Source organism: Coregonus lavaretus (genome assembly GCF_964263955.1).
Source record: "Coregonus lavaretus genome assembly, chromosome: 12".
Lineage (NCBI taxonomy): Eukaryota > Metazoa > Chordata > Actinopteri > Salmoniformes > Salmonidae > Coregonus > Coregonus lavaretus.
The window spans coordinates 6141454-6168828 of NC_139999.1; the positions used below are offsets into that span (position 1 = coordinate 6141454).

The window sequence follows — 27375 nt, forward strand, 5'->3', positions numbered from 1 at the left end:
AGAAAGTGCTGTAATTTCTTAACGGTTCACCCGATATGGATGAAAAAGCCCAGCTTAACCTTATAATCATTGTATCATTTCAAATCCAAAGTGCTGGAGTACAGAGCCAAAACAACAACAAATGGGTCATTGTCCCAATACTTTTAGAGCTCAATGTATATATTCTGTCACTTCACTGCTATCTGTCACCATTGGAATACCAATGGAGAATCGACGTAGAAATGCAAATCGCTACTGTATGCACGTGTTGAATTCTACATACATCACTCTGGAGACTTTTGCAGCCTCTGACTTAAAGCTACAATATGAGATTCGTTTTTCATCCCCGCCACTTATTTTGGTATTCAGCTGGGTAGATATCAAGAATTGAAATGACCATTGAACAGATTCCCACATCCCACTTGATCTAGAAGAGTCGACAATGTACCGTTTCCACTGCTACTGTGTTCCAGCTGTGTGGAGTATGAATTTCCAGATAGAGCTAGATTCATATTGAAGAGGAACATACGTGTATTGTGAAGCTTCTGATCTCTCTCCAAGGATATTATCTCTCCTGGAAATATCAAAGATAGTTTTTTGGAGAGGTTGTTTTTATTTTACAACAGATTCATCGAGTTGATCCGAAACGGAGAGTTTGGAAATCAATTCTACATGGACTAGCTTGCTTACCTGTCTATCTGTCTCCCTTCCTTTCTTAGCTAGTAGCTAATGTTGGTTCTCTGTTGATTCTTTTGAAGTGGTTTCACGTCCACAAACACTGCCTGTTTGATGTACTTGAATACTTGACTAAATAATACATAACTTTTTAGTGCAAGGCTCCCTCCCTCCCTCCCTCCCTCCCTCCCTCCCTGCCTCCCTCCCTCCCTCCCTCCCTCCCTCCCTCCCTCCCTCCCTCCCTCCCTCCCTCCCTCCCTCCCTCCCTCCCTCCCTGCCTCCCTCCCTCCCTCTCTCCCTCTCTCCCTCCCTCCCTCCCTCCCTCCCTCCCCTCCCTCCCTCCCTCCCTCCCTCCCTCCTCACCTGTTTCTCCCCAGACTGGCAGGTATTCATCCTGTTGTATATCCAACATCAGTTCCAGTCCGTTCCCCATCCCTCCCCTCATGGTCACCAGCAGCGGGCGGTTATCTTGGCCAGAGTTGAACGTGTAGCACTTCCCATAACGGGTGAAGATCTGAAACCAGAAGAAGAAGGCCAAGGGGTGTCAATCAGCAATATGATGAAGAACAAAGCAATGTCTGTGTCTCAAATGGCAACCTATAAAGGGCAGTACTTTTGACCTGAGCCACACCCTATTCCCTATTTAGTGAACTTCTTTATGGGTAATAGTAGTGCAATATATAAGGAATGCCATTTGGGATTTGTCCAATTAAATGTTGGGCTCTTCAGCCCACTGAACCCTTGGGGTCTAATACATGAGTATCTGTGTAGAGAGCAAACTTTATCTACCAGAGAACAGCGACTTTACAACAACAACAACAACAACAACATCACTTGATGGGTAGACAAGTACACCAAACTGTGGCAACAGCATCTCTGCTAAGATTATTGCGGCAACTCTTTGATCCCAAACACACAGAGAGACTCATCCTAAATGTGTTATCAAAATGCCTTTTAGTTACTGTAAAAGAGAGCACACACACACACACACACACACACACACACACACACACACTGGCATCATGCTACACAAGCAGCCCAGAGGTCATTAGCTGATTCAGGGACAATGTTACAGTTGGAACAGCCAACAGCGGAGCAACAGGAGTGTAACAGTGGAAGTAACACAACATGGTGGGTAGGCCTCCTCAGACATGATTGGTCACTTTAAAGACATCAGGAAAAGGCAGGGGCCAGGCTACAACATCTAATGTTCCTCTGCGTCAAGGAACCGGATTAAAAGGTGCATCCCAAATGGTACCCTATTCCCTACATAGTGCACTACCTTTGTACAGAGCCCTATGGGTCCTGGTCAAAAGTAGTGCACTATAAAGGTTATATGGTACCATTTGGGACCCCATCCCAATACTCTCAGAAAGCTAAGAGCTCAAAGTATCTAATCATCATTATTTACATTTTACATTTAAGTCATTTAGCAGACGCTCTTATCCAGAGCGACTTACAAATTGGTGCATTCACCTTAGGGTAGATTGTAATGGTAGAACAATTTTTCTCTCTCTCTGTCGTATGTAAAGAATGTTGTCTCTTATGAAGGGCATCTTATAGCAGTTTAACAAAGGTTGAGATAAATATCCATGTTTTGCATGTATTGATTCTTGGTCGACTTGATGGAGTCAACAACAGGGCCCTGCTGTATTTCAAACCGCTAAGATACACAATACTCAAGGAAGGACAGAATTATTTGAAGGGTGATGTAACACCTCAAATGGAAGTATTTGTGGCAAAAATGATTGATTCTGATGCAGCTTTTCTGAAAATCTGAACTGTAACGTGACAAATAAAAATATACATCCTTTACACAGTAAGTCAGACATTGGTACTGAAACCCCTTAACCCTCATAAGACAAATGAGGGGGGGGGGGGGGACTCCAGAGCAGAGAAACATCAATAAAAACAGAAGACACTCATGTCATTCTTTAGTGTTTCCTTCCCGGAATATTATCACATTCATGATTATCATTTTGGCTCGGCAGCATAAGGAAGGGTGTATATGTGTCTCTATATAGTGCACTACTTGTCAATAGTGCCCATTTGGGCTATGGTCAAAAGTAGTGCACTTTTGCATACACACAAAAAAAAAAATGTATGCACGCATGACTGTAAGTCGCTTTGGATAAAAGCGTCTGCTAAATGGCATATTATTATTATTATTATTATTATTATTATATAGAGTAGGTTACAATTTGGGACGAACAACAAGAAAACATGGACCTACTCAACTGGGTCAAGGGTGGATGTACGAAACACACAAAAAGACAAACCACACCACCCACAAGAAAAGGTCAGTACTTTTTTAATTCTCATAACTACAATAGAGACAGTGTTTTCCACCACTGAATGAATAGCCAAACCAGCTAGCCAGATGAAGAGGAGTTCTTTTCACTAACCAGACAGACAGGCATCTTTTCCTCCCTGTTGATCACAAGAAGCCATTAATGCCTGACTGCAGCTGAAATGGAAACTTGAACAGAATGATCTCCTGCCGCTATTAAAATGTTAATGTGTAATACTCTTTGAGTCTATGGTCAGTCAGGAATCAGGAAGAGCTGCAGTTGTATAAGACAGTTTTAATTAAGAGCTCATCCAGAGAGAAAAAGGTGTGAGAAGGAGAGAGAGAGTGAAGGGGTGAGAGAGTGAAGGAGAGAGAAAGAGTGAATGAGTGAGAGAGTGAAGGGGTTAAATACTGAAGGGGTTAAAGAGAGAGTGAATGGGAGTGTGAAAGACTGAGAGAAATAATGAGTTCCTTTGAACGGGGTATGTTAGTAGGTGCCAGGCGCACCGGTTTGTGTCAAGAACTGCTACGCTGCTGGGTTTTTCACGCTCAACAGTTTCCCGTGTAAATCAAGAATGGTCCACCACCCAAAGGACATCCAGCCAACTTGACAAAACTGTGGGAAGCATTGGAGTCAACATGGGCCAGCATCCCTGTGGAACACTTTCGACACCTTGTAGAGTCCATTCCCCGACTAATTGAGGATGTTCGGAGGGCAACATACCAACTAGCCTACCAGAGAAAGTGAATATGAAAACCCACACAGCCTTGTGAAGAATGACTTATATAGACACAGCATTCTCTCTCTCTCTCTCTCTCTCTCTCTCTCTCTCTCTCTCTCTCTCTCTCTCTCTCTCTCTCAAATGAATAATTCAAAGAGTTCCTAAGTGTGTGGTGAGCTCGAGGCTATTCTACACAAAACAATCCAAGGAAACCACTCTGTCAAGCTGTTGGCTATAGCTGCCAGCCAGGGAGGACTCTTTTCTCCTCATTGAGTCTTAGATCAGCAGAGCCACAAAAGGTAGCCTGATCCCAGATCTGTTTGTGCTCAGATCAACAGAGCCATAAAAGGTAGCCTGATCCCAGATCTGTTTGTGCTCAGATCAACAGAGCCATAAAAGGTAGCCTGATCTGTTTGTGCACTTGCCCCTTGCTGAGGACCTTGTCCGGCTGAACAGGACATGTCTGACATGACAATGAGTGACAAACACACTGGCGCTCAGGCCACCTAGTACATACCACAAAGGACTGAAGCCCTGTACCAGGGTTTCTGTTAGTAAAAAGTGGTGCCGGACATTAGACCAGCAGCATTTTAATTTACCGGACATTTGAGAAATGTACCGGACCCATATCCATTGGGTGAGTAACCTGATTAGGGCGTCCACCCACGGTGCTCCGAATGACAGAAATCACATTTAGATTATGGTCATTCATATTAACAGAGCATGGAAGTCGATGTGCGGTCCTTCTTACCGAATTCTGATCCACACTGAAGATGTTAGAATAACTGTCGACATTTACATTTCCTCAGCCAACAAGACGAATAACGAACAGCAACATCACTAGCCTATGTCAATCTACTATCCCCCATAGTAGAAAAGTTGACCTACTCTATTGGTCAGCTTGTCGAGAGAAACATAGCCTATTCCAAACAGACTCTGGGCCAGTTGTTGGACGATAGATCCCAAATTCATACAACCAATAGTCCTAGGCTACATAAAATAAACATTAAAAAGCAACGAGTCTGGTGCAACAGATCAGAACATGTATCTTAAAATGTTGATAAACTATTATTTCTTCACATTATAAGCGCAGCAATGCGTACAAAGCAGTAGGCTACGCTAGGGTTGAAAAGGCGGGAACCCGGTTACCGAGATTTACCGGAATTTACAGCCCAAAACCACTCCCGGGATACATAACTGCGAGAAACCAGTAAATTATAATACATTATTTATATGAACAGCATGGTGGGAAATGGAACTGTTGAATTATATGCAATGTTTAAATCTGGCTTCTCTACGGCCTCTGCATGATGAATTAACTCTCAGTGGGGACAGACCCATCTCAGTATGGAGCGCAGTAACGTGTTTCTTGTGACGGGTAGGCCTACATTTACTGCAGCATAGCCTATATGCTACAGTATTATAAAGACCGAATACGCGTATCATTTACCCATCTCCATCTGGCTTTCGGGGGTCACCTTGTTTTTTTTATTGTAAAGAGATCTTATTATTTATTGCATCTGCTGAGTTTTAAAAACAGCCTAATACTCGAATATCGTTGCTTTAAATCAGTGCATGCGCGAGCACTCTCTCGCAGACCTTCTCTCTCTCTCCATCAACTCCATTCAAATTGCATCCAAAATAGATAATCATGTTCTATATTGATATATAGCCCTATATATAGATATCCTAGCCGACCTCTTTCAGGTAATACATTCAATGCAGAATTAGCCTTATATTTAGCTAATTAATTATGTGTTATGCATAATAAGCTTCTAATTTACAGCCTCTGTCTCTTGCGCAATACGCAAGCACCAGTGCTCTGCTGGCCTCTCTCCTTAAAAAACGCTCCTTTAGAGTCCCATGCAGGAAAAGCTAGACTAGAATAGCTTGTTGGACATAATTTTTTTTTAGCATTTCTTATACCAATAGACTATTCGAAGAGGGACGCAAGCTCTTTTTTTGCTGAACGTTAAATACAGCAGCCAATAGAACTCACGGGTAGTTTGAGAAGAAGAGCGAACGCGCGAAGGCGGTAGGCTATAGCAGTTATTTATTCAGACCCGTAACCATTCAATCTTCGTGAAGAGAAGTGAAGGCCTTCTGCATCTCATTCTAGTCCTATTATTATTCAAGGACGTCATTAGAATGATGAAGATAAGGACAACTAAATGTATTTCATTTAACTGTTGAAAGCGAGGAAGGAATGAAGCAACAATAGAGAGAAAGAGGAGGTAGGCTAATAACATTAGGGGAAATATTATGAAAGATAAATATGCGTCAGCCGACTAATTATACAAATAGGCCCTATTATATTTCAAAAATTAAAAACAAAAAGCCTATACGTGTAACTTTGTAGGTTGCACGTGCTGCACCATAATCGCATGTTCTCCTTCTGCTTTATCATGGTTTTGAATGATGTGTGTAATTCCAGCCCATATAATACAGTATAATACAGTACAGTACAGTAAAACAGTTCACACTCCAAAAAGACTGGAGCTAAGAGAGCATATATGTTTTTCTTGTCGTGCATAATGCGCAGTAGCCTATATCATACAGTACCAGTCAAAAGATTGGACACACCTACTCATTCAAGGGTTTCTCTTTATTTTGACTATTTTCTACAGTTGTAGAATAATAGCGAAGACATCAAAACTATGAAATAACACATATGGAATCATGTAGTAACCAAAAATTGTTAAACAAATATTCTTCAAAGTAGCCACCCTTTGCCTTGATGACAGTGTAGTGTCTAAACAGTTTATGACTTTGCTGACGTTTGCAAATGGTGTGTTAGAGGAAGTTGACTCAGCTTGCGGAAGCATCTGGAAAAGCATTACTATAGGGGCCCCCTAAAACAGAGGAAGTCTGTTATGTGAAGGCCTGGGATTGGTTTATGGGAGAACCACCCATATCATGTTACAGATTATAAATACCATGGTTGGAACAAAGGACGGAGAGGAACAACATATTAGAGATTGGGGCAGTTGTTCTCCAGATGTCTGCAGGAGTCTGTAAATTGACGCTGAAATCTTTGATGTAATAAACTATTATAATCAAGGACAGTGTCAGCGGATTTCTTGTCATCACAGCATAATTAGCATCGTTATCATCGACACTACAACAGCTTTTCACACTCTTGGCATAGAAAGAGGGGAGATCTAATGTGCAACAACTAGCATGCGTTGCTATGACTAGGACTGTGTCTTTGGCTACTGGACAATGAAAGAAAGTTGATATAAAATAATTGCCTCCATGGATATGATCTGATTTTGGCTAGGCTACTTTGAAGCATGGTAAGACATGCCTTATAATATGTAGTAAAACATTCAGGTTTCAAACGTGTTTTCAAAATTGCATACTGCCTCCAGCTCATTGCAAAGTGGTGTGTTACGTGCTGATGAAGCCTGTCTTCCGTTATCTATGCATTTTGCTGTTTGAGATTCTGTAGCAGCAGCTCTTGCGCTGTCTGACAGATTTCCCACTCAAAGGCAAACCCTAACACTAACCCTAACTCTGTCCACTGTACGAGTTAAATAAGATACAGTTGAAGTCGGAAGTTTACATACACTTAGGTTGGAGTCATTAAAACTCGTTTTTCAACCACTCCACAAATTTCTTGTTAACAACCTATAGTTTTGGCAAGTCGGTTAGGACATCTACTTTGTGCATGACACAAGTAATTTTTCCAACAATTGTTTACAGACAGATTATTTCACTTATAATTCACTGTATCACAATTCCAGTGGGTCAGAAGTTTACATACACTAAGTTGACTGTGTCTTTAAACAGCTTGGAAAATTCCAGAAAATGATGTCATGGCTTTAGAAGCTTCTGTTAGGCTAATTGACATCATTTGAGTCAATTGGAGGTGTAACTGTGGATGTATTTCAAAGCCTACCTTCAAACTCAGTGCCTCTTTGCTTGACATCATGGGAAAATAATAAGAAATCAGCCAAGACCTCAGAAAATAAATTGTAGACCTCCACTAGTCTGGTTCATCCTTGGGAGCAATTTCCGAAAGCCTGAAGGTACCACGTTCATCTGTACAAACAATAGTACACAAGTATAAACACCATGGGACCACGCAGCCGTCATACCGCTCAGGAAGGAGACGTGTTCTGTCTCCTAGAGATGAACGTACTTTGGTGCGAAAAGTGCAAATCAATCCCAGAACAACAGCAAAGGACCTTGTGAAGATGCTGGAGGAAACAGGTACAAAAGTATCTATATTCACAGTAAAACGAGTCCTATATCGACATAACCTGAAAGGCCGCTCAGCAAGCAAGAAGCCACTGCTCCAAAACCGCCATAAAAAAGCCAGACTAAAGTTTGCAACTGCACATGGGGACAAAGATTGTACTCTTTGGAGAAATGTCCTCTGGTCTGATTAAACAAAAATAGAACTGTTGGGCCATACTGACCATCGTTATGTTTGGAGGAAAAAGGGGGATGCTTGCAAGCCGAAGAACACCATCCCAAACGTGAAGCACGGGGGTGGCAGCATCATGCTGTGGGAGTGCTTTGCTGCAGGAGGGACTGGTGCACTTCACAAAATAGATGGTATCATGAGGAAGGAAAATTATGTGGATATATTGAAGCAACATCTCAAGACATCAGTCAGGAAGTTAAAGCTTGGTCGCAAATGGGTCTTCCAAATGGACAATGACCCCAAGCATACTTCCAACGTTGTGGCAAAATGGCTTAAGGACAACATAGTCAAGGTATTGGAGTGGCCATCACAAAGCCCTGACCTCAATCCTATAGAAAATATGTGGGCAGAACTGAAAAAGCCTGTGCGAGCAAGGAGGCCTACAAACCTGACTCAGTTACACCAGCTCTGTCAGGAGGAAAAGGCCAACATTCACCCAACTTATTGTGGGAAGCTTGTGGAAGGCTACCCGAAACGTTTGACCAGAGTTAAACAATTTAAAGGCAATGCTACCAAATACTAATTGAGTGTATGTAAACTTCTGACCCACTGGGAATGTGATGAAAGGAATAAAAGCTGAAATAAATCATTCTCTCTACTATTATTCTGACATTTCACATTCTTAAAATAAAGTGGTGATCCTAACTGACCTAAAACTGGGAATTTTTACTAGGATTAAATGTCAGGAATTGTGAAAAACTGAGTTTAAATGTAATTGGCTAAGGTGTATGTAAACTTCCGACATCAACTGTACATAACAAATGTACACGTCCAATTTCATTCCACTAAATTATGCAAATTAATCTATAGACCGATAAGCATGACCAGTCTAATGTACAGTGCATTAGGAAAGTATTCAGACCCCTTGACTTTTTCCACATTTTGTTACATTACAGCCTTATTCTAAAATGGATTAAATGGTTTATTTTTCCTCATCAATCTACATACAATACCCCATAATGATGAAGCAAAAACATTATTTGTTTTACTTTTACAAATGTATTAAATATAAAAAATATAAAAAAATCACATTTACATAAGTATTCAGACCCTTTACTCAGTACTTTCTTGAAGCACCTTTGGCAGCGATTACAGTCTCGGGTCTTCTTGGGTATGACGCTACAAGCTTGGCACACCTGTATTTGGTGAGTTTCTCCGATTTTTCTCTGCAGATCCTCTCAAGCTCTGTCAGGTTGGATGGGGAGCGTCGCTGCACAGCTATTTTCAGGTCTCTCCAGAGGTGTTCAATCGGGTTCAAGTCTGGGCTCTGGCTGGGCCACTCAAGGACATTCAGAGACTTGTCCCGAAGCCTCTCCTGCGTTGTCTTGGCTGTGTGCTTAGGGTTGTTGTCCTGTTGGAAGGTGAACCTTCACCCCCAATGTGAGGTCCTGAGCCCTCTGGAGCAGGTTTTCATCAAGGATCTCTCTGTACTTTGCTCCGTTCATCTTTCCCTCGACCCTGACTAGTCCCCCAGTCCCTGCCGCTGAAAAACATCCCCACAGCATGATGCTGCCACCACCATGCTTCACCGTAGGAATGGTGCCAGGTTTCCTCCAGACGTGACACTTGGCGTTTAGGCCAAAGAGTTCAATCTTGGTTTCATCAGACCAGAGAATCATGTTTCTCATGGTCTGAGAGTCCTTTAGGTGCCTTTTGGCAAACTCCAAGCGGGCTGTCATGTGCCTTTTACAGAGGAGTGGCTTCCGTCTGGCCACTCTACCACAAAGGCCTGATTGGTCGAGTGCTGCAGAGTTGTCTTCTGGAAGGTTCTCCCATCTCCACAGAGGAACTCTGGAGCTCTGTCAGTGACCATCGGGTTCTTGGTCACCTCCCTGACCAAGGCCCTTCTCCCCCGATTGCTCAGTTTGGTCGGGCGGCCAGCTCTAGGAAGAGTCTTGGTGGTTCCAAACTTCTTCCATTTAAGAATACTGGAGGCCATTGTGTTCTCTGGGACTTTCAATGCTGCAGATATTTTTTGGTACCCTTCCCCAGATCCGTGCCTTGACACAATCCTGTCTCAGAGCTCTACGGACATTTCCTTCGACCTCCTGGCTTGGTTTTTGCTCTGACTTTCACTGTGAACTGTGGGACCTTATATAGACAGGTGTGTGCCAAATAATGTCCAATAAATTGAATTTACCACAGGTGGACTCCAATCAAGTTGTAGAAACATCTCAAGGATGATCAATGGAAACCGGATGCACCTGAGCTCAATTTCGAGTCTCATAGCAAATGGTCTGAATACTTAAATTTCTAAAAACCTGTTTTCACTTTGCCATTATGGGGTATTGTGTGTAGATTGATGAGGAAAACAAATAATTTAATCAATTTTAGAATAAGGCTGTTACCTAACAAAATGTGGAAAAAGGGAAGGGGTCTGAATACTTTCTGAATGCACTGTATTTCCATCGACTGGTATTTCAATCAATGAGTAGGTTAAAAAGCTTTCTTTTCTCAATATTTTAATTTTCTGGACAATTGGCCAGCACCAATTTTATTTATTGGCTTAAAATATATATTGGCCAAAAGCTGGCTATTAACGGCTAACGAAACCCCGCCCTGGACATACATGGGCATGGGAAACATATGTTTACAAGTGAAATAGATAATAAACAAAAGACAAATAAACAAGGGAAATAAACAATGAAAAAGTAAAACAGTAAACAAAAGTTATATTATTGGCTATGTACAGTGTTGTAACAATGTGCAAGTAGTTGAAGTATGAAAGGGAAAATAAATAAACAGATAAATATAGGTTGTATTTACAATGGTGTTTGTTCTTCACTGGTGCCCTTTTCTTGTGGCAACATGTCACAAATATTGCTGCTGTGATGGAACACTGTGGTTTTTCACCCAGTAGATAAGGGAGTTTATCAAGATTGGATTTGTTTTCGAATACTTTGTGGGTCTGTGTAATCTGAGGGAAATATGTGTCTCTAATATGTTCATAAATTTGGCAGGAGGTTAGGAAGTGCAGCTCAGTTTCCACCTCATTGTGTGGGCAGTGTGCACATAGCCTGTCTTCTCTTGAGAGCCAGGTCTGCCTACGACGGCCTCTCCCAATAGCAAGGCTATGCTCACTGAGTCTGTACATAGTCAAAGGTTTCCTTCATTTTGGGTCAGTCACAGTGGTCAGGTATTCTACCACTGTGTACTCTATGTTTAGGGCCAAATAACATTCCAGTTTGCTCTGTTTTTGTTGTTGATTCTATCCAATGTGTTAAGTAATTCTCTTTTTGTTTTCTCATGATTTGGTTGGATCTAATTGTGTTGTTGTCCTGGGGCTTTGTGGGGTCTGTTTGTGTTTGTGAACAGAGTCCCAGGACCAGCTGGTAGAGGGGACTCTCTCCAGGTTAATCTCTCTGTAGGTGATGGCTTTGTTATGGAAGGTTTGGGAATCACTTCCTTTTAGGTGTTTGTAGAATTGAGTTGCTATTTTCTGGATTTTGATAATTAGCGGGAATTGTCCTAATGCTCTGCATGCATTATTTGATGTTTTACGTTGTACACAGCGGATGTTATTGCATAATTCTGCATGCAGTGTCTCAATTTGGTGTTTGTCCCATTTTGTGAATTCTCAGTTGGTGAGCGGACCCCTGACCTCACAACCATAAAGGGCAATGGGTTCTATAACTGAATCAAGTATTTTAAGCCAGATCCTAATTGGGATGCCAAATGTTATGTTCCTTTTGATGGCATAGAAGGCCCTTCTTGCCTTGTCTCTCAGATCGTTCACAGCTTTGTGGAAGTTACCTGTGGTGCTGATTTTTAGACTGAGGTACAGTGGCTTGCGAAAGTATTCACCCCCCTTGGCATTTTTCCTATTTTGTTGCCTTACAACCTGGAATTAAAATAGATTTTTGGGGGGTTTGTATCATTTGATTTACACAACATGCCTACCACTTTGAAGATGCAAAATATTTTTTCTTGTGAAACAAACAAGAAATAAGACAAAAGAAACAGAAAACTTGAGCGTGCATTTCTATTCATCCACCCCCCCAAAGTAAATACTTTGTAGAGCCACCTTTTGCAGCAATTACAGCTGCAAGTATCTTGGGGTATGTCTCTATAAGCTTGACACATCTAGCCACTGGGATTTTTGCCCATTCTTCAAGGCAAAACTGCTCCAGCTCCTTCAAGTTGTCCCAACTTTGTCCCTGACCTGTTTGGAGAGCTTCTTGGTCTTCATAGTGCCACTTGCTTGGTGGTGCCCCTTGCTTAGTGGTGTTGCAGACTCTGGGGCCTTTCAGATCAGGTGTATATATAATGAGATCATGTGACAGATCATGTGACACTTAGATTGCACACAGGTGGACTTTATTTAACTAATTATGTGACATCTGAAGGTAATTGGTTGCACCAGATCTTATTTAGGGACTTCATAGCAATGGGTGTGAATTCCTTGAAAAAAAAAAAGAAATTCATTCCACTTCACCAATTTGGACTATTTTGTGTATGTCCATTAAATGAAATCCAAATAAAAATCAATTTAAATTACAGGTTGTAATGCAACAGAATAGGAAAAACGCCAAGGGGGATGAATACTTTTGCAAGGCACTGTAGGTATAGTTTTTTGTGTGCTCTAGGGTAACGGTGTCTAGATGGAATTTGTATTTCTGGTCCTGGCAACCTGACCTTTTTTGGAACACCATAATTTTTGTCTTACTGAGATTTACTGTCAGGGCCCAGGTCTGACAGAATATGTGCAGAAGATCTACACTAGGTGCTGCTGTAGGCCCTCCTTGGTTGGGGACAGAAGCACCAGATCATCTGCAAACAGTAAACATTTTACTTTAGAGTCTAGTAGGGTGCTGCAGACTGTTCTAGTGCCCTCACCAATTAATTGATATATATGTTGAAGAGGGTGAGGTTCAAGCTGAATCCCTGTCTCACCCCACGGCCCTGTGGAAAGAAATCTGTGTATTTTTTGCTAATTTTAACCACACACTTGTTGTTTGTGTACATGGATTTTATAATGTAATATGTTCTCCCTCATTTGTCTAGCAGACCCTTATGCCAAATTTAGTCAAAAGCTTTTTTTAAATCAACAAAGCATGAGAAGACTTTGCTTTTGTTTTGTTTGTTTGTCAGTAAGGGTGTGCAGGGTGTATACGTGGTCTGTCATACGGTAATTTGGTAAATGCAGGAGTCTGCTGTTAATGATAATGCAGAGGAGTTTACCAAGGATGCTGTCGACGCATATCCTACGGTAGTCATTGGGGTCGAATTTGCCTCCACTGTTGTGGATTTGGGGTGATCAGACCTTGGTTCAAAATATTGAGGAAGATGCCAGAGCTGAGGATGATGTTAAAGAGTTTAAGTATAGCCAATTGGAATTTCTCTCTCTCTCGCTCTCTCTGAACAGAGAATCAATGGATATGTCCCTAGGACAGGAAGGGAGAGGGCTGGGAGTTAAGTATGTTTTAAAGTGAGACAAGGTGATTGATAGATAAGGGCTGATGTACCAAACCTAAATGAGACCGAGGAAGGTGGCAGTGGGAGTGTTCCTTTTCATTCAACAACAGTCAATATCCTGGACCTTGCACCTGCTCTCTCTCTCTCTCTCTCTCTCTCTCTCTCTCTCTCTCTCTCTCTTTCTGTGTGTGCGTACATAGGTGCATGTGTGCATGCATGTGTGTGTGTGTGTGTGTGTGTGTGTGTGAGAGTGCAAGACTCCCTGCCTGCCTTTACTCTGTGACTAAAAAACAGGGCTCAGCCACTCACACCATCTGCTCTCTAGAGCTCACTCCCTGAGGCCAAGTAGCACCTCGTTGACTCTCCAAACCAACCATTACATTTCCCAAACAAATGTATCTTAAAATGGGCCCCATTTGGGTAGTTACTGGCCACATTAATGGCTTTCAACTGTGGGAACAAATGAGTTAGTCAGAGAAAATGGGCCCCAAATCCAAAATACAGTGGGGAGAACAAGTATTTGATACACTGCCGATTTTGCAGGTTTTCCTACTTACAAAGCATGTAGAGGTCTGTAATTTTTATCATAGGTACACTTCAACTGTGAGAGATGGAATCTAAAACAAAAATCCAGAAAATCACATTGTATGATTTTTAAGTAATTAATTTGCATTTTATTGCATGACATAAGTATTTGATCACCTACCAACCAGTAAGAATTCCGGCTCTCACAGACCTGTTAGTTTTTCTTTAAGAAACCCTCCTGTTCTCCACTAATTACCTGTATTAACTGCACCTGTTAGAACTCGTTACCTGTATAAAAGACACCTGTCCACACACTCAATCAAACAGACTCCAACCTCTCCACAATGGCCAAGACCAGAGAGCTGTGTAAGGACATCAGGGATATAATTGTAGACCTGCACAAGGCTGGGATGGGCTACAGGACAATAGGCAAGCAGCTTGGTGAGAAGGCAACAACTGTTGGCGCAATTATTAGATAATGGAAGAAGTTCAAGATGACGGTCAATCACCCTCGGTCTGGGGCTCCAGATCTCACCTCGTGGGGCATCAATGATCATGAGGAAGGTGAGGGATCAGCCCAGAACTACACGGCAGGACCTGGTCAATGACCTGAAGAGAGCTGGGACCACAGTCTCAAAGAAAACCATTAGTAACACACTACGCCGTCATGGATTAAAATCCTGCAGCGCACGCAAGGTCCCCCTGCTCAAGCCAGCGCATGTCCAGGCCCGTCTGAAGTTTGCCAATGACCATCTGGATGATCCAGAGGAGGAATGGGAGAAGGTCATGTGGTCTGATGAGACAAAAATAGAGCTTTTTGGTCTAAACTCCACTCGCCGTGTTTGGAAGAAGAAGAAGGATGAGTACAACCCCAAGAACACCATCCCAACCGTGAAGCATGGAGGTGGAAACATCATTCTCTGGGGATGCTTTTCTGTAAAGGGGACAGGACAACTGCACCGTATTAAGGGGAGGATGGATGGGGCCATGTATCGCAAGATCTTGGCCAACAACCTCCTTCCCTCAGTAAGAGCATTGAAGATGGGTCGTGGCTGGCTCTTCCAGCATGACAGCGACCCGAAACACACAGCCAGGGCAACTAAGGAGTGGCTCCGTAAGAAGCATCTCAAGGTCCTGGAGTGGCCTAGCCAGTCTCCAGACCTGAACCAAATAGAAAATCTTTGGAGGGAGCTGAAAGTCCGTATTGCCCAGCGACAGCCCCGAAACCTGAAGGATCTGGAGGTCTGTATGGATGAGTGGGCCAAAATCCCTGCTGCAGTGTGTGCAAACCTGGTCAAGACCTACAGGAAACGTATGATCTCTGTAATTGCAAACAAAGGTTTCTGTGCCAAATATTAAGTTCTGCTTTTCTGATGTATCAAATACTTATGTCATGCAATAAAATGCAAATTAATTACTTAAAAATCATACAATGTGATTTTCTGGATTTTTGTTTTAGATTCCGTCTCTCACAGTTGAAGTGTACCTATGATAAAAATTACAGACCTCTACATGCTTTGTAATTAGGAAAACCTGCAAAATCGGCAGTGTATCAAATACTTGTTCTCCCCACTGTATATTTCTTTATCAGAGTTGAGTTGACATGAAAAATAAATGCAGTACATTCCATCTGTTTGTTGCATTATTTTGTTAAATGCCCACATCCTATCCTGCGTTATGATGCTTCACATCTAGCTTTCATTTTAAAATACCATTAAAACTAAAACCACATTCAATGGGTGGCACACGCTGAGTCTCTACACGACTTCACTGTATGATAGATAGCAATAAATGGAACTGGAGATTGCCAATGGTGTTAATGCTGTACGAATCAATCAAGTAAGAATCAATCAGCTGGGTGTCTGAGAAAGAGAGTGAGCGAGAGAGAAAGAGAGTGAGCGAGAGAGAGAGAGAGAGAGAGAGAGAGAGAGAGAGAGAGAGAGAGAGATACAGAGTGAGAGAGAAAGAGAGACAGAGAAAGACAGAGAGAGAGAGAGAGAGAGAGCCATGATGCAGAGGTAAAGATAAATTAATCAAAAGCCTGGTCTCCATTAGAGACTACATTGGTACAGAGAGCTTTGGGTTTATGTTCACAAATTGATTCAGCACATTGGAGAAGGCATGCAAAAGGTGTGTGTGTCTCTGTTTTCAGCATGTGTATGTGTGTGTGTGTGTGTGCGTACATGCATGGGTGATCTCATTTTGGGGCCAACACCAAACTAAAAGACTAAAGCCAACAGGGGAAATTCTCTAACAGCCCACTGAAGTGTCACGTTTGACTGTTGTTCAGACGCAACAACTGTTTGTCTCTTTCCCTTGATTACAAATTACAAAACTTACTGGTCCCAGATCTGTTTATGCTTAATAACCAATGGCTGTTGTCATGCCCAACATGTTTAAGTCCTGGGCCCAGTACATTAGTTGGTGTAGGCCGTCATTGTAAATAAGAATTTGACTTGCCTAGTTAAATAAAAGGTATAATAAAATAAACCATATAGTTGGTAATAGACAGATCAGGTCTTAATTTGATCACCCTGTTGCAGGAGAACTTTTCTGCAATGCAGGAAATGTAAAACGTGTAGTGTATTTGAGGATTAAAAAAGGCTTCTGAAGTTTGTAATTTCCACTTTGACATTTTAGACTTGATTTTTCCTTACGAAAAATGTAGCAACCCCTACAAAAAATGTCCATAAATTATATTCCACTTAATAATTCACATTTCCTGTTGCTGCAGGATTATTTTCCTGCTGTAGCAAACTGGCTCAAATTAAGATCCTATATATATGTGAAAAGTCTTCTTTAAATTAGGCAATCTGATTGAAATACGCTGTGACCTGTAGTTTGTGTGCGTGTGTGTTTGAACTGGATAATCTGAGCCTTTACATCTGCAAAACCATCATCCAAAAACAGCTACAGAACACATAGCCTATGGAGGCCTGGATGTCAAGATTTTCTATATGTGAAATCTTTATAATAGATTGGATGACTGTAAACCCAATGACTATAAAGATGAGGTGAAATACACTATGTGACCAAAAGTATGTGGACACCTCATTCCAAAATCATGGGCATTAATATGGAGTCCCCCCAATTGCTGCTATAACAGCCTCCACTCTTCTGGGAAGGCTTTCCACTAGATGTTGGAACATTGCTGCAGGGACTCGCTTCTATTCAGCCACAAGAGCATTAGTGAGGACGGGCACTGATGTTTGGGCGATTAGGCCTGGCTCGCAGTCGGCGTTCCAATTCATCCCAAAGGTGTTAGATAGGGTTGAGGTCAGGGCTCTGTGCAGGCCAGTCAAGTTCTTCCACACCAATCTCGACAAACCATTTCTGTATGGATCTCGCTTTGTGCACGGGGGCATTGTCATAATGAAACAGGAAAGGGCCTTCCCCAAACTGTTGCCACAAAGTTGGAAGCACAGAATCATCTAGAATGTAATTGTATGCTGTAGCGTTACGATTTCCCTTCACTGGAACTAAAGGGCCTAGCCCGAACCATGAAAAACAGCCCCAGACCATTATTCCTCCTCCACTAAACTTTACAGTTGGCACTATGCATTGACGCAGGTAGCGCTCTCCTGGCATCCGCCAAACCCAGATTCGTCCGTCGGACTGCCAGATGGTGAAGCGTGATTCATCACTCCAGAGAAAGCATTTCCATTGCTCCAGAGTCCAATGGTGGTGAGCTTTACACCACTCCAGCCGATGCTTAGCATTGCGCATGGTGATCTTAGTCTTGTGTGCGGCTGCTCGGCCATGGAAACCCATTTCATGAAGCTCCTGACTAACAGTTATTGTGCTGACCTTGCTTTCAGAAGCAGTTTGGAACTCGGTAGTATGTGTTGCATCCGAGGACAGATAATTTTTACGCGCTACGCGCTTCAGCACTTGGTGGTCCTGTTCTGTGAGCTTGTGTGGCCTACCCCTTCACAGCTGAGCCGTTGTTGCTCCTAGATGTTTCCACTTCACAATAACAGCCCTTAAAGTTGACCGTGGCAGCTCTAGCAGGGCCGAAATGTGAGGAACTGACTTGTTGGAAAGGTGGCATCCTATGACGGTGCCACGTTGAAAGTCACTGAGCTCTTCAGTAAGGCTATTCTACTGCCAATGTTTGTCTATGGAGATTGCATGGCTGTGTGCTCGATTTGATACACCTGTCAGCAACGGGTGTGGCTGAAATAGCCGAATCCACTAATTTGAAGGGGTGTCCACATACTTTTGTATATATAGAGTAGGTCATGTGTGAAACATGTCTGCAGATCCCACCAATGGGGAGTAAGGAGGGGGCAAACAGAGGAGAGGAAGATAAGAGTGATCTTCAGCTACAGCATGACTAAGGCATGACTAAGGCATGACTAAGGCATGACTAAGGCATGACTAAGGCATGACTAAGGCATGACTACAGCATGACTAAGGCATGACTAAGGCATGACTAAGGCATGACTAAGGCATGACTAAGGCATGACTACAGCATGACTAAGGCATGACTACAGCATGACTACAGCATGACTAAGGCATGACTAAGGCATGACTAAGGCATAACTAAGGCATGACTAAGGCATGACTAAGGCATGACTAAGGCATAACTAAGGCATGACTAAGGCATGACTAAGGCATGACTAAGGCATGACTAAGGCATGACTAAGGCATGACTTGCGGCTGAAATAGCTGAATCCACTCATTTGAAGGGGTGTCCACATACTCTGTATATATAGTGTACATGTCTATTAACATATACTGCTGGAAAAAACACTGGGTAAACTCGCAATGAAAACCCACTCTTGCTGGCTGATTACTAACAATTCAAAATCAATTCCAAGCCCAGAACGCTTAAAAACATAACCAATAATGACATAATAAGGCCCGGTTAATGTTAATAATAACATAGTTAAATACCAATAGTTACCAACTTGTTGCAGCAACACTATATGGCGTAGGAATAATATCAACACTTATTTCAGCTGTAAACTGAACTCTGTGTCGCTGTCCACAGACTCACGGTGCTGAAGTTGCGGGGGCCGCACAGCTCTCCCTGGAAGCGGCAGTAAAGCAGCATCTCCTCCATTTGGTGGCCGAGGCGGTCCAGGAGCTGCCGCATGGATGGCTGAGACTCCAGGGGAGGCGGCAGAAAGTGGTTGAAGTCCAGGATCCGAGAGATCGGCGACCACGGCGGCTCGTTGCTGCTGCTGCTGCTGTCATGGTCGGTCCCGGGTGTGAGCGCGTCCCTGGCGCTGGGGGACACTTGCCAGTTCCTCCCTAGAAGTCCTAACCATCTTCCCGCGCTGAATATGTCCGGTTTCTTCATGCGACGCGGTATGAGGAGGTTCTGGTTGCAAATGGTCACCGCGGGGAAAACGAGACGTTTGGCGTTCACCATATGCGCCTTGGTGTGCACGGGCGAAGAGAGGAGGTACCGGACCCGGTTTGAGGACCAGGTGAATAGGAGAGCGAGAGCCGCGAGGAAAGTCAGCAGCCAGGCGAGCTTCCGGGGGTAGGAGCCGCTCAGAAATACATGTCTCAGTCCGTGGAAGGTAGTGTGTTTCAAGAACAGCTTCCCTGCTTCCGCAAGAGAGTCTGGCGTTCTGCTGGCTTTCGGTACTGAATCGCACTGACACATTTTTGGAGAGATAGGTAGTGCGCGGATCAAGACCGACCCGACCACGGCTGCTGGCATCAGTCCTGGTCCCACATTCAGAATGGAGTCAAAGCGCCAATCCAGATGGCTTTGTGTCTGTCTAAGAATTAGTTATTGTTGGGAGAGCGATCCAGGCACATCTCTGTGCCCGTCAGAGCGCGAGCTCTCCTCTCCCTCATGCACTGAGTATTCTCTCCGTCTCTCTCTGGTTGTAGGAGGTTGCCTGTGAGGGGTGCTCCGTCTTCTGTCACAATACAGGAAGAGAGAACGCTCCCTATTCACGGGGTAGGTTAGGTAAGGTAGCCAAGTTGTTCAAGATGATTTAGAGTCGCGTACCCGTCTAGCTGCATAAGCACAGAACCAATCCGGAGAAACAAACGGTCATAAAAATATGAAAACTTCACACTGCGTGCTAAGGACACACAGTAGCCTAAACTATTTTTATGCATGTATTCCAACGAAAAGAAAAACAAATCATCAGCTAACCAAATAAAATAAAATCAGACTCAACGAATGGCCTCTCTGTCCCTAATGCAATGTGTGGCTTCTTTTGCTTGGTTACAGATTGGTTACATTCCCTTGTTTTACATCACCAGATATCATCAGCTTTTCTACATCCCCTATATCCACTGACCACTCCTTGCATTTAGATAGCCACTGCCTCTCTCCCTGTCTCTGGTGCATCTCTCTCTCTCTCTCTCTCTCTCTCTCTCTCTCTCTCTCTCTCTCTCTCTCTCTCTCTCTCTCTCTCTCTCTCATACTGTTAATCTCCTGTCCTAGATGTCAGATTAGTGCCTACAGTACAGTACAGTGGTCATAACCCATTCCTCTTCCTTTTCCAGACCATCCCTCTTAACCTTCATCCCTCCACCCCCCCATACCCACTCCACCCCCACATCCCCCCCTTTCCCCCTCCACCCCCCCTTTCCCCCTCCACCCCCCCAATGTGTGGTATCCAACCGTTTCTTGATGATGTTGACGTGATGTGTACAGGTCCAGATCCAGAGGAGAGAACATCCCCCAGTGCTTTACTGCAACTACAGTCCCCTGTATGTATGACACCGGTTGAATTCTGAACAGGTAGACAAGTGGTAGGTCAAGTGCTTTGGCACCGAGTCCGACTGATTGAGGTTTGTTTTCCTTTTTTTGTTACACCCATCTCATCTGTCTGATAAGAAAGTGGTTTGATGCTAGCAGTTCCTTTTATTACCTGTTTTAAAAATGTACCTTCCTTTTTATTTTCCCTTGGATATTTTCTTATTGATCCTATTGAGATCAAAAATCACTTTTACGAGGGAGAGCTGAGATCCCAGAGCAGATCCACAACATTTGATCTCTCTATCAAAGATCAAACTCACCAAAGTGGTCTTCCTTTTAATGGGCTTAGAGTCCTTCCGCTTTCTCTGGTGTCACTAAAGGTTTATGTGATTTAAGACTTGCTTTGCACAGTCTGAAGCGCCCATCAGCAGACCTGGGTTCAAATAGTATTTGAAATCATTTCAAATATTTCATCTGGGCTTCATTGAGCTTGACTGGCTTAATGGAACCAATAGAATAGTTGCAAAACTGCAAACCCTGCCCATCTGGCACTCTAGGCAGGCTAAAGCAAACGCTGAAAGTATTTGACAAATATCAAATTGTATTTGAACCCAGGTCTGGCCATCACAGAGACACTAAGCTGACACTTGTGCTCTAGGACATTGGCTGGTGACGGTGAGGGAGTTGTTTCATGCTTGGATGAATATCCATTGTGAAGTGTTTAAAATCAAGATGGATGTCAGTTGGGCTTAAACTAAACAGGTCATGTATTTCTGACTATGTGTGTATGTGTGTGTGTACAGAATCTGTGGCCCTTACAAAGTCTTCTGGGAGGCATTGATGGAGAATGTGAGGCATTCTCAGACTAAATCTTTAATATTTGCCATGCACTGTGCAATTTGCAGGCAGCTGTATGTGTATACAGTACCAGTCAAAGGTTTGGACACACCTGCTCATTCAAAGGTTTTTCTTCATTTTTTAAAAACTATTTTCTAAATTGTAGAATAATAGTGAAGACATCAAAACTATGAAATAACACATATGGAATCATATAGTAACCAAAAAAGTGTTAAACAAATCAAAATATGTTATATTTGAGATTCTTCAAAGTAGCCACCCTTTACCTTGATGACAGCTTTGCACACGCTTGGCATTCTCTCAACCAGCTTCATGAGGTAGTCACCTGGAATGCATTTCAATTAACAGGTGCGCCTTGTTAAAAGTTAATTTGTGGAATTTCTTTCCTTCTTAATGCATTTGAGCCAATCAGTTGTGTTGTGACAAGGTAGGGGTGGTATACAGAAGAAAACCCTATTTGGTAAAAGACCAAGTCCATATTATGGCAAGAACAGCTCAAATAAGCAAAGAGAAACGACAGTCCATTTCAAGAACTTTGAAAGTTTCTTCAAGTGCAGTCGCAAAAACCATCAAGCGCTATGATGAAACTGGCTCTCATGAGGACCACCAGAGGAAAGGAAGATCCAGAGTTACCTCTGCTGCAGAGGATAAGTTCATTAGAGTTAACTGCACCTCAGATTGCAGCCCAAATAAATGCTTCACAGAGTTCAAGTAACAGACACATCTCAACATCAACTGTTCAGAGGAGACTGCGTGAATCAGGCCTTCGTTGTTGAATTGCTGCAAAGAAACCACTACTAAAGGACACCAATAAGAAGAAGAGACTTGCTTGGCCCACGAAACACGAGCAATGGACATTAGACCGGTGGAAATCTGTCCTTTGGTCTGATGAGTCCAAATTTGAGGTTTTTGGTTCCAACCGCTGTGTCTTTGTGAGACACAGAGTAGGTGAACGGATGATCTCCGCATGCGTGGTTCCCACCGTGAAGCATGGAGGAGGAGGTGTGATGGTGTGGGGGTGCTTTGCTGGTGACACTGACAGTGATTTATTTAGAATTCAAGGCACACTTAACCAGCATGGCTCCCACAGCATTCTGCAGCGATACGCCATCCCATCTGGTTTGAGCTTAGTGGGACTATCATTTGTTTTTCAACAGGACAATGACCCAAAACACACCTCCAGGCTGTGTAAGGGCTATTCGACCAAGAAGGAGAGTGATGGAGCGCTGAGATAGTGCACTACTTTTGACCATAGCCCTATGGCCCTGGTCAAACCTAGTGCACTAAATAGGGCATAGGGTGCCATGTGGGACAGGATACTAGAGTCAGATTACAAATGACCTCGACTAAACGGTGCCCCCGTACATTGACTCGGTACCGGTACCCCCTGTATATAGCCTCGTTATTGCTATTTTATTGTGTTACTTTTTTTTATTTTTTTTTTACTTTAGTTCATTTAGTAAATATTTTCTTAACTCTATTTCTTGAACTGCATTGTTGGTTAAGGGCTTGTAAGTAAGCATTTCACGGTAAGCTCTACACCGGTTGTATTTCGGCGCATGTGACAAATAAAATTTTGATTTGATTTGAGATAGCTAATGAAATAAAATATTTCACACAGAGCCGGCAACCTTCAAATTAACTTCATGGATTTTTAATTTTTTTAAGGATTTCATTTCCCTCGTATTTATTCAATCCCCCTTGTCTCAACCTCTCATCACCCTTTCATCATTCCTGCTCATTAGTACCAGACACATCTGAGAGAAACACAGTGTGTGTGTGTCTGTCTATGTGTGTGTGTGGGTGTGTGTGTGTGTGTGTGTGTGTGTGTGTGTGTGTGTATCGGTATGAGTGTTTTTGTGCGCTGTGCTAGCAGCCAGGGGGATAATGATGCACGTGACAACAGAGAGACGGTGAACAGTTAAACATAGACAGTGTCCCAAATTGAATATAGGGCTCTGGCCAAAAGTAGTGCACTGTATAGAGAATAGGGTACCATTTGGGACACAGGCACAATGTTCTCTAAATCCCATTACCGTACTGTCATTAGCTGATGAATTTATTATAAAGGAGACACACACACACACACACACACACACACACACACACACACACACACACACAGCACAAAGCAAAGATGTTGTTGATTGACTGAATCACTTCATATGCCTTAAATACATGTAGGCCTATGCTTTGTGGGAACTAATCTATTGACAGCTGGAATCTGGAAATAACTACAAGGCGACTAAGAAACAAATAAGAAAAACAACATAGGCCCAAGACTGGCCAACAAACCTCACATTGGAGACAGGCCAACAAACCTCACATTGGAGACAGGCCAACAAACCTCACATTGGAGACAGGCCAACAAACCTCACATTGGAGACAGGTCAACAAACCTCACATTGGAGACAGGTCAACAAACCTCACATTGGAGACAGGCCAACAAACCTCACATTGGAGACAGGCCAACAAACCTCACATTGGAGACAGGCCAACAAACCTCACATTGGAGACAGGTCAACAAACCTCACATTGGAGACAGGTCAACAAACCTCACATTGGAGACAGGCCAACAAACCTCACATTGGAGACAGGCCAACAAACCTCACATTGGAGACAGGTCAACAAACCTCACATTGGAGACAGGTCAACAAACCTCACATTGGAGACAGGCCAACAAACCTCACATTGGAGACAGGCCAACAAACCTCACATTGGAGGCAGGCCAACAAACCTCACATTGGAGACAGGCCAACAAACCTCACATTGGAGACAGGCCAACAAACCTCACATTGGAGACAGGCCAACAAACCTCACATTGGAGACTGGCCAACAAACCTCACATTGGAGACAGGCCAACAAACCTCACATTGGAGACAGGCCAACAAACCTCACATTGGAGACAGGCCAACAAACCTCACATTGGAGACAGGCCAACAAACCTCACATTGGAGACAGGCAAACAAACCTCACATTGGAGACAGGCCAACAAACCTCACATTGGAGACAGGCCAACAAACCTCACATTGGAGACAGGCCAACAAACCTCACATTGGAGACATGCCAACAAACCTCACATTGGAGACCAACAAACCTCACATTGGAGACAGGCCAACAAACCTCACATTGGAGACAGACCAACAAACCTCACATTGTAGACATGCCAACAAACTTCACATTGGTTCAATGAAAGTGTCCAAAGAAAGATACAAAAATAATACTTTATTTGACCATAACAAATTTAACACAAGCAAACTGAACTAAGATAAATAAAGAAGACTTTATATTTGACCATAAAAAAGCAGCTTGGTTGATTGGTATTGGGAAGAAAAATGCAGACTTTGGCTGAAGGACTAATGATTTTCCCATTTACAATAGAATAACTGTGTGGTCCTCATAAAAGGGGACCTCTTTATTTCTTGGAAGGAACATTTGTATTATAATCCGTTAAATATATACATTTGGAATATACAGTGGGGAAAAAAAGTATTTAGTCAGCCACCAATTGTGCAAGTTCTCCCACTTAAAAAGATGAGAGAGGCCTGTAATTTTCATCATAGGTACACGTCAACTATGACAGACAAAATGAGAAGAAAAATTCCAGAAAATCACACTGTAGGATTTTTTATGATTTTATTTGCAAATTATGGTGGAAAATAAGTATTTGGTCAATAACAAAAGTTTCTCAATACTTTGTTATATACCCTTTGTTGGCAATGACACAGGTCAAAAGTTTTCTGTAAGTCTTCACAAGGTTTTCACACACTGTTGCTGGTATTTTGGCCCATTCCTCCATGCAGATCTCCTCTAGAGCAGTGATGTTTTGGGGCTGTCACTGGGCAACACAGACTTTCAACTCCCTCCAAAGATTTTCTATGGGGTTGAGATCTGGAGACTGGCTAGGCCACTCCAGGACCTTGAAATGCTTATTACGAAGCCACTCCTTCGTTGCCCGGGCGGTGTGTTTGGGATCATTGTCATGCTGAAAGACCCAGCCACGTTTCATCGTCAATGCCCTTGCTGATGGAAGGAGGTTTTCACTCAAAATCTCACGATACATGGCCCCATTCATTCTTTCCTTTACACGGATCAGTCGTCCTGGTCCCTTTGCAGAAAAACAGCCCCAAAGCATGATGTTTCCACCCCCATGCTTCACAGTAGGTATGGTGTTCTTTGGATGCAACTCAGCATTCTTTGTCCTCCAAACACGACAAGTTGAGTTTTTACCAAAAAGTTCTATTTTGGTTTCATCTGACCATATGACATTCTCCCAATCCTCTTCTGGATCATCCAAATGCACTCTAGGCCAACAAACCTCACATTGGAGACAGGTCAACAAACCTCACATTGGAGACAGGCCAACAAACCTCACATTGCAGACAGGCCAACAAACCTCACATTGGTTCAATGAAAGTGTACAAAGAAAGATAAAAAAATAATACTTTATTTTACCATAACAAATTAAACATGAAATATCTTGGAACTTAAAGAAGAAGGAACCAACACAAGCAAACTGAACTAAGATAAATAAAGAATACTTTATATTTGACCATTAAAAAGCTGCTTGGTTGATTGGTATTGGGAAGAAAAATGCAGACTTTGGCTGAAGGACTAATGATTTTCCCATTTACAATATAATAACTGTGTGGTCCTCATAAAAGGGGACCTCTTTATTTCTTGGAAGGAACATTTGTATTATAATCCGTTAAATATATACATTTGGAATATAGCTATAATAGCCTTTAGCAGCCGTTCTTTCCTGTCAGAAGCCTATACGTGTTCCAATCTATCAGTCAGTGAATGGAACAATGTAAGGGAAGAAGCACAGAATAACACCTACATTGGAGTCTTTAAATGTTCCAATCTATCAGTGAATGTGTTGAACAACGTGCAGCAGTACAATAATAATAATAAATAATAATAATAATAATATGCCATTTAGCAGACGCTTTTATCCAAAGCGACTTACAGTCGTGCGTGCATACATTTTTGTGTATGGGTGGTCCCGGGGATCGAACCCACTACCTTGGCGTTACAAGCGCCGTGCTCTACCAGCTGAGCTACAGAGGACCACGAGGTGGGAGAAGGACAAGCACTCCCAAACTGGCAAGCTGCATCTGAATTCAAAACAGACCTCGGCTATACCATGAAGAGAGGTGGACAACAGTAGAGTCAAATGCTTAAGTGCTCCTTCTTTATTGTACTGTAGCTGAGAGAAAGGCAATTTTCCAGCACACAGTGCCTTGCCTAGTCAGGTTAAAATACCACACTTTGACAAGGCTATGAGTGTTGTACAATCAGTCAAATTGACGGCGCCACTTCCTATATAGCTAGTAAAATGTGATGTGGCATACAGGCTAATCAAAGATGTCCCTGGACACACATTTGGAATGAAATCAAATCAAAATCTAATTTTATTCGTCACGTGCTTCGTAAACAACAGCTGTAAACTAACACCACTGATTACACCCCACAGCGCAATAGATGCAATACTTAACTCAAATGGATAGATTCATGAATAGTCTCTGACACGTTGCACCCGTTTCAGTTATGTATAGCGTGGTTATGACTTCAATCAAATCCGGTATTTTTGAAAACAACAAGCACTTGACATGTAAAGGAAGTGAGGAGAACTTCTGAGTGACCGACTGTACGGCATATAGAAATGAATTCTCTGTAGGGTGAGAGGGTCATGCTGACTGAATTACTTTTGCAGCTCTCTGGGTTGAGAGGGTCATGTTGACTGGTTCAATTTGGGCTCTCTCTCTCTCTCTCTCTCTCTCTCTCTCTCTCTCTCTCT

The 27375-nt window shown here is 42.8% G+C and overlaps 1 protein-coding gene across 1 annotated transcript in view; it reads right to left on the minus strand.

Moving 5' to 3' along the window:
• LOC311138959 (acid-sensing ion channel 1-like) overlaps positions 1 to 27375 on the minus strand; it is a gene marked incomplete at both ends in the record, with an annotated part of 263718 nt that overhangs the window by 43196 nt on the left and 193147 nt on the right. The window contains 1 exon segment of the mRNA XM_084173776.1: positions 1018 to 1168. Within this exon segment, the coding sequence (XP_084029902.1) occupies positions 1018 to 1168 (151 nt within the window).